This window comes from Sinocyclocheilus rhinocerous, unplaced genomic scaffold (assembly GCF_001515625.1).
Source record: "Sinocyclocheilus rhinocerous isolate Xijiao unplaced genomic scaffold, SAMN03320098_v1.1 scaffold542, whole genome shotgun sequence".
Taxonomy (NCBI): Eukaryota; Metazoa; Chordata; class Actinopteri; order Cypriniformes; family Cyprinidae; genus Sinocyclocheilus; species Sinocyclocheilus rhinocerous.
Window position 1 is genome coordinate 367,638 of NW_015638928.1, and position 11,476 is coordinate 379,113.

Consider the following 11,476-nt stretch of genomic DNA (forward strand, 5'->3'; position numbering starts at 1 on the left):
AAAAAATTATTATAATTTTTTTTTTTGGCCAAACATTTTAGAACAGTATGATTAACATATTATATTTTGATGCACTTATTTATATTTAAACATAGTAATGATCAACACAATTTATCTAAAAATTACACACACACACACACACACACACACATGTCTGGTTTGTTAACCTTGTGAGCAGCTACTGAGAAGAGATACTGGTTAAAGAGAGGAAGCGAAAAGCACAGAGTGCTCCATAGACCTTAGTCAGGATAGCACCATATTTCATTTTTGAAAGGACGGAAGTACAGTGTGTTCAGTGGATTGTACTGTTCATCTTCCCAAAAACTCTCCAAAAATCTAACTTAAAACAGTTTTAAAGTAGTATGTTTTGAGATGTGATCAAGTGTCTTTCATCTGTGCACAGTTCAATGCTATCGATCCTGACGGAAGTCTGCAGTTTGAAGGATGCCACTAGAAAGGATGTTATTAGAAATGATAGAACACACACACACACACACACACAGACACACACACACACACACACACACACACACACACACACACACGCACACACATTCCTGTTGCCTTTTGGACGATGCATGGGCTTTGGGGTTTGTCCCACACACAGACATGTGTTTCAGCTCCTCTGACAGTAATCAGCGCACATGATTATGAAACTTTACCGTTTTAGATGCAGAAATTAGGACATTTCATCAGTGTAAATAATCCCTGTTCTATTAATAATTTGCCATATATATTTGCCATCTCTCATTAAACTCTATTGCTTTTTCAAAAGAACTCATATATAGTAGACCAATATTATATTATGGAAGCAACCAGTATCAAATAATAAATGAACTGTAATTAATAAACGCTCAATCATTTGAACATGTCATGAACTAGAACCAGACGGTTGTTTGAATAACTGCTAATCAAGGCAGCTTTTGAATGTTTTGAATACGCTTTTATGTGTGAGCTCGGCTGTATATTTAGCCGTGTGATTAGACTGCTGTACAGGTTTATTGTTCAGTCATAGATTGTCACATTAGAAGCTGTGGAAGCCTGGAAGAATCTCCCTGTACTGTATATTATTTCTAATAAGCAGTCCTGATAAGGCAACTTATGTTTCCAGTGACACTCCTCATGTTGCTTTGAAATCTCTTGCATAGGTTTAGAGGACTTCCTAAAGGTCTGAAGTTTCAACTTGTAACTTGTTTCGTGCCGTGTTTACGTTCTGAACACATCATTTGTCTTTGTCAGTCTTTTTCGTTGCTTTCATAAATCAAAACATGATTAGACTCGGAGTGCAGCTGCTCTTTGGGATTGTTTGTCACCTCATTTACAGCGATAGCATCTTGTGCTGATAGCAATATCTTCCTGAAAGCATTGTTGAAATATTGCGCATGGAGTTGTAGTGCTGTTGGGTAGTCTGTTCAGATTATGCACAGTGTTGTTTCACAGTGATGTTGTTAGAGGATCTGTCACAGCATCCAGACAGGAGCAGCTGTACCTGTATTATCACCTGTAGTAACCTTCTGGAGGACTTCATTATGCCTCCCTGAGAGACGGTACGTTAACCATCATTGGCACAGCTGGTGGAGCTGGTGTTGGGAACAGGAGTGGATATTGATTAGTCCTGAAGGCCCATGGAAAAGCAGGCCCATCCCACCGTGATTTCAGTAAGAAACATGTCCTGCCTGGCAAAATCATGCTAGAGAGCTTCACTAATAAATGTTTGGACAGAAAGGATGGTGCTGTGTCATGACTGATGCGATGAGCCATTCCCTAGTAAAAAAAAGTAATATATTTAAAATACATTTATTTCATACTAAGTGTGGCTCAAATCTATTGACACATTTACTCACATATCGCACGAGACTTACTGATATAGAAATGATAATTAAACTTTATTTGGAGTACTACTTGTGCACAATGTACATTTCGTATTATTTAGCCTAAAATGTGTTTTAATGTCAGTATTGAAGAGGATTGCATGATCTTTGAATAATATTGGTCTTTGAATGCGAGATATATAGATATAAAGTATACTTCTGCACAATTACAGTGCATTAAGCACAACATTAGTTGTTCCAATTTAGCAGACTTGAAGTTTACCAGTTTAGTGTACCAAAAGCAGTACTGCAGGGTATTTTTATTAAGTACACTACCAGTCAAAACTTTTTGAACAGTAATATTTTTAATGTTTCTTAAAGAAGTCTCTTCTGCTCACCAAGCCTGCATTTATTTGATCCAAAGTACAGCAAAAACAATAGCCTTTTGAAATATTTTTACTATTTAAAATAATTGTTTTCTATTTGAATATATTTTAAAATGTAATTTAGTCCTGTGATTTCACACGATCTGTCATTCTAATCATTCTAATATTCTGATTTGCTGCTCAAAATAATAATAATAATAATAATAATAATAATTATTATTATTATTATTATTATTATTATTGTTATGTTGAAAACAGCCAAGTAATTTTTTAAAAAGTTTTTGTCTTTATCATCATTTTTGATACATTTAAAGCATCCTTGCTAAATAAAAGTATTAATTTATATAATTTCTATTAATTTCTATTTAATTATTTAAAAAAAAATCTTACTGTTCAAAAACTTTTGACTGGTAGTGTACATAAATATGTAAATGTATTCGTAGTATACTTAGCATGAAATAAATGTATTTCAAATACATTTTTAGTAGCCTGTATTTATTTTTCACTAGGGCTCACTCTTAAACACATCAAGCTGGAGTCTGGAAATACAGGCAGAGTGTTCTGACAAACAGTTACATGTTAATTTGCTTCTGACAAAGACATTCTCTGAGAAAAATGCAAATGTTTCTCTTTAGAAATGGTACTGATTTTCTGTCCCAGCTGTTTAGTCTTCCAGATAGATTCAGTCAATAATCGATGGATGGGTCAAGTTGGTTTAGGTTGTGTTGGTATGTAGCTAGTGTGAGCTGTGTTGGGAAGCTACTTTAAAATAAACTGTATAAACTATATTTAGTAGATAGTCTAAAACTGTACATGAAGATACTTTTTTTTTTCTTTTTTGGAAAAAGTAGTACAAGATACTAACCAAAATAAGCAAATTACTTGGAAGCTATTAAAGAGCTGTTAAATGCATTTATCTTCACATACCAGATGATACTTTTTAATTGGGCAGTTATTAAAACATGTCAGTTGGGATGACATTAAAAACTGACTCATGAAAAGAGGAGAGAGGGGCTAGAATCTTTTATTTAAGAAAGCACATATGATCATATAGCCTCACCTCGCTCTGCGGTAAAGCTGTCAGCACAGCAACATGATTCGAAAGGCAGCAATGTAGTGTTTTGTCATGCTACACCGTTTTTAAGTTGGAAACAGTAGCTTGTTACTGGAAAAGTGACCTATTTTGAAAAACACCGAGCTACTGTTACACTGCTGAAAAATGTAGCAAGTAGCGTCACTGCCTTCAGATCACTACTCCCCAACCATGCTTAGAGATGCTGCAGTTTCCAATGCATTTAACAACTGTTTGTGGCGTTGTGTGATTCCAGAAAGTTATAAATGTGAGAATTGCCCTACAGGATGTAGCAGCATTAGTTAGAAGGTATTCAAATGGTGCTCTATGCAGCACAAATGCATTAGCGTGGATATAATTCTTTACCATCGCTAGCTCCCCTCCAGCTAACCTTGCTGCAGTGTGGGATGCACTGCCCGTATTTCTTGATAGCGTCAAGCCCTTTGATGCGCTGCGCAGTCTCATTCAGATCACACGAGCGGTGTAAACGCTCACATGTCCCTCCAGTATTTACATGGCTCTGTATTTAGTCAGAGAGTGATCAAAGCGCAGCATGCCGCAGCTATGCATGTGACGAGGAGAATCACAGGAATAGATGGACACCCCCCACCTCTGTGTGCGAGCGAAACGCAGATGCGTTGACGACACAATGCCGCGCGCCGTGCTTTCCTAGCGCCTCTCTCACTTTTGTGCTGCTTGCACCTCTGAGAAACACTCATGCTTATCTCTCCCTCCCTCTCTCTCTCTCACCCTCCCTCCCCTTCTGTCCTCCTCTCTCTCTGTGTCTCTCTCTGTCTCTGAAGGAGTAATGGAGCGGATCACCATGTAGACAGCAGCCGTCGGGAAGCAGGTAGAATGGGAAACCACGTATGGAGAGCCGCCGGTCTGCAGCCGTGGTGAGCGCAGACGTCCTCAGGACCTCAGCCGGGATCTCGCGGATGGCTGTCGCGTCCCCGCTCGAGTAACGCAGAGGAGCCTCTCTTCAACTGCAGACAGCGGACAGGATCAGTTTTTTTTCTTCATCCTCCCTCTCTTACCTTCCATTCTCTCCTGCATTGCTCTCGTTTTTATTAGACACCTGTTCTCCAGCCGCACCAGGGACTCCTTCTCTGCCCGTGTGGCATTTTCTCCATTTCTCTCATCCGCTTTCAAGAAAAGCTACCAAGCAATACTCAGCCACCATGGGGGACATGACAAATAGCGATTTTTACACCAAGAACCAAAGCAACGACAGCAACCATGCAGGGGGATTTGGATGCTCGCTCATGGAGCTGCGTTCCCTCATGGAGCTCAGAGGAACGGAGGCGGTGGCGTTACTTTTTGTCACCTGGGCCGGGCTTGCTTATTTATTTTTAATAACAGAAAACCCAAAAGTCATATTTTTGGTGACTGTAAAGGCCCTTTCACAACAAGGGCCAGTTGCATAAACATAGCCACTATGTTAAGACTTTGTCTTAAGAACTAGTTTGACTAATTAGCAGTTAGTCAAGAGGGTAATCAGTTTTACTTTTCTCACTCAAATTGGGCCAATCTACATTTTTGTAACTGGATTAAAAAAGTTATGACCAGTTTGAATGAAAACAAATTAGATGACACATTTTTTAAGACTAGTCTAAGTAGTTTATGCAGCTGGCCCCAAGAGAGAAATTAATAAGCCTCAGGCTGAAGAAAATGCCTCTGTCTCTGCACTTACTCCCAATTTCTCTCAACACGGGGACAGGAAAGTTGACAGTGAATAAATAGGAAAACAAAGCAACTTGCGTTACTTATTTGTAAAAGTAACTGATATTTTCTTGTTAATTTAAAAGTAATGCGTTACTTTAATAGTTACTTGAAAAAAGTAATCTGATCACGTAACTTGCAATACTTCTAATGACCTATGCATTACCTAAAAAAAACTATTCAAGCTGTTCAGTGAGCAAGAAAGAGAAACCAGTACATGCAAGTTAACCAGGTCCCCACCAACTGATCTACCAGTCCCAACAAAGTTGACATCGGCCTCTTCAGCTGGTCATTCAGCTTGAACCAAATTATGTCCAGATTTGACCAACTGGGATCCATGTAACAGCAGCCAGCTGCAACTGGATTTCCTGCAGGGCGGGAGGCATCCAAACAGGGAACACACTCCAGACACTAATGTGTAACTTTATCCCTCTTCGATTCCTTCAAGAGCTTCAGTCAATACTTGTGCCTTTAATCTATGCTTACCTTACTCATACTACAATCAATGATGAACCAGGGCTGATGGTCAGCTCATCTCTGCTGAGTAAAGAAATTGCTCTGTAAGGACAACACGAGTCTCCCTGGATCCCCCTGGATGCTACGGTACATTACGTGGGTAGTATTGAGCCGCTAAAGCGCCCACTTTTCCCGAAGTTGTGGGTGTTGGCCACTCTCACAGAGAGAGTTCCTGGCAGATGGGAGCTGAGCGAGATATGGAGGAGCCTGGCGACCTCCCAAGAAAAGATAAAGCATCTCCTTCAAGTCCGCTCGCTTCAGATAATGCTGCCGCTAGGCCAGACGGATGCCACACGCCATCTGAAAGCCTGCAGGTCGAGGTACAGGTAACGAGGAATAATCAGAACCAGGGAAATCTTTGAAGGACGAGGGAAGGGTTGCTATTTTTACACAGTACAATGAGCAGGAACGAATGACTAAGTCCATGCGTTCAGACAGCGGGAAAGACACTTCTGTCTACGCTGCAACCACGGTAAACTATTTGCCGTAGAGGTGGGCTAAGGCATGACAATGCCAAGCAGCTATTGCATGTTAATGGTCTCAGTGTACTGTGCCCAGCACCAGCTGCAAGCCGGCCAGAAGTGTCTGTTCGCTCACCGTGACTGTCCTCCCCCATGCCTTCCTCTGTTCTCATTTCTATTTCAGTCTGATGGCCCATCTCACTTCGACGCAGTGCACATCCTTACCCGAATTAGCCTGTTTAAAAGTAACCAACATTTAGACTAATCTCTCCACTCACGTTTCGCACATCCTGATGTGTCTCCTGGCTAATTCATAATGAAATGAGAGGTAAAATATCTCCCGAGCCTTGCCCAGTGCAGCGGAGGTGTATTAAAGACACAGATGTGAAACTTTTAACCTTGGCGCTTAATAGCACTCTGGCATTGAACGCGAATGCTTCTGCTGCTGAGGAGAAAATGCTAAATGCAGCTAATAGCCAATTTTTGCGCCAATTAAAATGGAAAGAAACAGAAGGGCTGTGAATATTGGGAGTGAGACACTCCATGTAATCTGATGCCGCATTTAAACGGTAAGAGGCACTGAAGGTCAAAGCGAGCTGGCAAAACATCCCAGAGCCAAGCTGCAAACACAACATGACCGCAGCTCACACAATGAGCATCAGTGGGCCAGCTCCGCTTATCAGAGCCACCGCTTCACCTGACTGATCCCTGGCGACGCTTTGACATTGCGCTGAAGGACCCGGTTCTGGAGCAATGACAACGGCTGTTGGCTACCGGATCACATGGCTACTTAAACACTGTCCCACCTTAGCTAGGCTGTGCCCTCGTCCCATGCCCTTGATCGGCACGCTAATCTAGTCCACCGGTCCGCGTTCTCATTCCCCTCTGACAAACCTACTTAATCTAGGGTCCCAGCAGGAATTGCTCAGAAGGAGTACAATCTCCTCTAATAAGGACAGTAGTGCTGCCCTGATTCCAGCAGCCATTCTTAAAAGGAGAAAGCACTTCCCTCAGAGGACAGATTATAAATAAGAGACCAGGCCACATTTCTCCTCTTCGCAGAGACAGATGCTCCTGAATGGATGACCTTGGAGGGTAGTTTGAGTCGGTGATGTTGGCACAGAAAAGTACGTCATGCATGTAACATGATCAAGGGCTTAAGAGCGATCTGAAAAGGCTCGGGGACACATTGCAGACCTTATTAGCCTGTCTCATGAATATTAAGTAGTAACGTCAGTCAGTAGTTGCAACTCATTTGCTGAAATACAGCGAGTGCTAGGCGTGTTAGGATTACTGTTCACACATTTTTTTTTCACACATCCTTTATTTAACCAGGAAGAAACTCATTGAGATTAAAAATCTCTTTTTCAAGAGTGTCACAACCATACATACATACAGGTACAAAATATAGTAACATAAAACAACTGAAATAGCGAATCCTTTAAAATAAACCACAATCAATAACACATCAGGCAGAACATCTACAGCCAGATGTGACTGCCTCCAAGTCAGTTAACATCCTCTTAAAAGCGACCAATGAGACCAGCGTATTAATTTTCATAGATTTCTGTAATTTGTTCCATGAAGAGGGAGCAGCATACTTAAACGCCTTTTTTCCCAGCTCAGTTCTAACCTTTGGAACAGACAGAAGGAAAAGATCCTGTGAACGAAGATTGTAAGTCCCAGTATTATTTACACTGATGTAGGTCAGATGGTAGGATGGAAGTAGACCTAAAATAGCTTTATATATGAAGATATACCAATGTTGAAGTCTCCGCATTGATAGATAAGGCCATCCAACACGTTCATACAGTTCACAATGGTGAGTGAGGACTTTAAAACCAGTGATGAACCTCAGAGCTCCATGGTATACAGTGTCCAGTGCATGTAAACTTTGAGACGAGGCATGCATGTATAAAACATCACCATAGTCAAGTATAGACATAAAAGTGGCAGCAACCAGCCTCTTTCTAGATTCGAACGAAAGGCAGGATTTGATTCTAAAATAAAACCCTAATTTAAGTTTTAATCTTTTTGCTAGCTGCTGAATATGAAAGGTAAAAGAAAGAGATTCATCTATTAAAATACCAAGATATCTGTATTTAGAGACACATTCAATCTTCGTTCCCTGGGAAGTGAGGATTGAAGGCAGATTTGATTTGGATTTCAAATTTGAAAAAAGCATGACTTTTGTTTTTTCAGCATTTAAAACAAGTTTTAAATCATAAAGATTCTGTTGGAGCGTGTTAAAATCAAGTTGTAATTGGGAAAGAGCCTGGTCTGCGGTGGGTGCTGAGCAATACAGTACAGTGTCATCTGCATAAAAATGAAATGTTCCTTTAGACACGTTACTATCAATGTTATTTATATAGAGAATAAAAAGTAGTGGCCCCAAGACTGACCCCTGAGGCACGCCTTTTGTTATTTTGAGATAGCGAGAGGTGTTGCCCTCCGCCTGCACACACTGAGTTCTGTCTGTAAGATAATTATCAAACCAGCTGACAGTTTGTTCAGAAAGTCCAGCCCTACACAGTCTGTGCTTAAGCACTGTGTGGTCCACTGTATCAAATGACATTCATTCGTTTGATGCAACTGGTTGGAGTTGACTTAAAGCTGGTCTTAAAGAGTGACATTGCCAATTTTATATGTAAACTATATAATAATTTGGGTAACACTTTATTTTAAGGTCCAATTCTTGATATTAACAAACCATTAACTATGGCTTGTGCCCCAATAAACTCCTAATTCACTGCTTATTAAAGATAGTTGTTAAGTTTAGGTGTTGGGTAGGATTAAGGATGTAGAATATAGTCATGCAGGATATGTGCTAATATGTTAATAATACGCATGCTAATAAGCAACTTGTTAATAGTGAGAATTGATCCCTATACTAAAGTGTTACCATAATTTGTACTCTTTCTTCGTGCTACCTGCACCGAAATATCCCCGGTTATGTCAGTCCAATCTGTAGTCTGTATACATATCTTATTGTGAAAATACATCTTGCATTTTTGTATCCCCGCTCACGGACACTTAGATCAAGCCAGTGCATTATGGGTGTTGAGGTTTTCCTACATTTTTTGGTAGGGCAACAGCCATTTTTTTCTCAGTTTTCTCTAGTCATGTAGCATCAATCTAAAAAAAAAAAAAAATGCATAGACAGCCAAGTTTTCTCCATCTTGCCAGCAGTGAATTACCCCTTTAAAGCTGCTGCTTTATGTGCCCAGCAATGCGTTTCTCTTTGCACTGCAGCCACACAAAACAAAAATCTTAAATTATGATGATTAAAAATATCTAAATGAACATAAGAATTTCTAAAAAGTTGTGACATGGTTGTGGGATCCTTGAATGATGCACACAAACCTCCGGGCTCAGTTGGTGTGTTCAGGGTCAAGCACACGGGTTTTTTGTCACATGTGCTCTCGCAATATTGAAATTGGCACATTTCAGCAAAGTGAGAGATGTAGATGAGCGCGTTCTGGATTGTTTTCAGGGTGACCGCATTGACACATGCAGAAAAAAGAGCAAACAGACAGATTTCTGAATTTCACTTATATTGTCATAACCCTTCTTAGACAGACATACTTCTTTCTTATTTTCCAGGAAAAAGTATCTAAACCTCCTTCAAACAAAATTACATTTCTTGACAAGCAAAAGACAGTTTGTCGTAGGGGTAAGAAGGTCCTAGTATTTCACACAATTAAATTTAGCTCAGTTTTAGGACTTTTGGATATTTCAGTAGAGAACAGGACGAATACTGATGACACTGGTGAAGAAAGTAATTCTTTCTCCTTTGCAGTCACACAAACAGCATGACAGTGTTTAATATGCGCATCACTGAATGTGTCATGACAAACACAATGTTACAATCTGAGTCACCTTGTTGTGATTGTGCTTGTCTTCTTACATCTTTTGCTCAGTGTAATAGTCAAATATCAGACTAGTGAGCTTTACTGTACAACATCAAGTGTGGTATAAATAGACAGTATCAGTTAACTTAATTAGTAATCATTTTTCAACGCAAAAATGTAACTTTTAGGTTACTCTTTTTTTTTTGTCAACATCAAATTTAATGCACTTTACTTTCTAATTGAAGAAATAATTCAGAACTGAGCATAAATAGAAAAAAATAATTTTGACTTTAGACAGTGTGATGACCTTATAAAACTGTATTTTATCTCCCATGACTTTTTCCAGTCCTGGAAATCATACCTTTATACGTAATTCACTGACGTTGCTGCGCTGTTCATCACAGGCTCTGCTCTCAGTAGTGTCTCACACAAAGTGGTAACCTACAATCGTTACCTTAAAGAGATATTTGTACCTGATTTAAATCACAAAAATGTGTTTTGTTGGTATAAATAATTGGATTTGCATTGATTCAGTGATGCTAAATAATATTTTTTTATTTTATTTTAATAAAACCAGTTAATTTAGATTTTCAGGTTACCATTTGTTGTTCAGTGCAGATGATGCTCCTTTTCAGCTGATGTCTAAACAAGCGCAATTATTCCTTAAGAGCCTGTCTTACAGAGACACTTTGTTCCCTGTTTTTTCCCCCTAGTTTAATATCCTTTTTCACTTGAGGAAACATTATGAAACTAAAATGGGTCAGTACTGTTTGGTGTTGACTTATGCACGTTTCATATATATCATGGAATCGCTTGCTCTCGCAGTATCCTCAGTGTCATAGAAAAGCTACTCTAATTTAGATGTATATGCAGTATCCAGTTATGTAACGTCAAATATTTGGAACACAAATAGGAAAAGAAAAATCCATTAGGTTTCCAGCATAGATATGGTTTTATAGATATGATCATGAGACGTTCTAACTATCAGCACAATTTCAGTGCATGCTTCGTAATATGACACATACTGAAAATCAAGCTATACACAAAACAAGAGTTCCTTTGTTCATGAGTTAGGTTTACGCAACCAAAGGCTTCAGCTGACAGCACTGACAACAATAATATGCTACCCCCTAGTAAAAAAAAGTCATGTATTTATATTAAAATAACACTCCCGTCTAAAGTAATATATTCAAATACATTTATTTCATACTAAATACAGTTCAAATCTATTAACATATTTACTGACATATATAAAAAAATTTTATTAAGTAATTGCATTGCACAATGCACATTACTTAATATTAAGCCTGAAATGTGTTTTAAGGTCACTATTGATGAGGATTGTACGATCTCTGAATGATATCGGTATTTAAATGCAAGATAGTACCTAAAGTATACTCGCAATAGTTCCACTTTAGCACAATCAAATATACTTCAGTATATCTTTAGTTGGACTTTAGCACTACTTCCGCACAATTAAAGTGCATTAAGCACAAAATTAGTTGTTTCAGTTTAATAATGACATAAAATACAAAAACACTTATGCAAGCGAATCGGTCCCACAGCTAAAGTTTAGCTGCTAAACTGTGAACAATAATGTGGATACGTTAGCCGAGTGCTAACGTGACTAACTGATGAAACAATACAGTTTGTAAAC

General features: G+C 39.0%; 1 protein-coding gene and 1 long non-coding RNA gene across 2 annotated transcripts in view; both read left to right on the forward strand.

The window, feature by feature from the left end:
• Positions 1-4,580, forward strand: part of LOC107750029 (uncharacterized) — a 12,244-nt gene extending 7,664 nt beyond the window's left edge. Inside the window, exon 2 of the long non-coding RNA XR_001641106.1 lies at positions 4,073-4,580. This is a non-coding gene — a long non-coding RNA (uncharacterized LOC107750029). The remainder of the gene's footprint in view (positions 1-4,072) is intronic.
• A 1,106-nt stretch (positions 4,581-5,686) lies between these two features.
• Positions 5,687-11,476, forward strand: part of LOC107750034 (plasma membrane calcium-transporting ATPase 2-like) — a 68,682-nt gene continuing 62,892 nt past the window's right edge. The window contains exons 1-2 of the mRNA XM_016565286.1: positions 5,687-5,833; positions 6,153-6,213. Coding sequence (XP_016420772.1) covers positions 5,687-5,833; positions 6,153-6,213 — 208 coding nt within the window. The remainder of the gene's footprint in view (positions 5,834-6,152; positions 6,214-11,476) is intronic.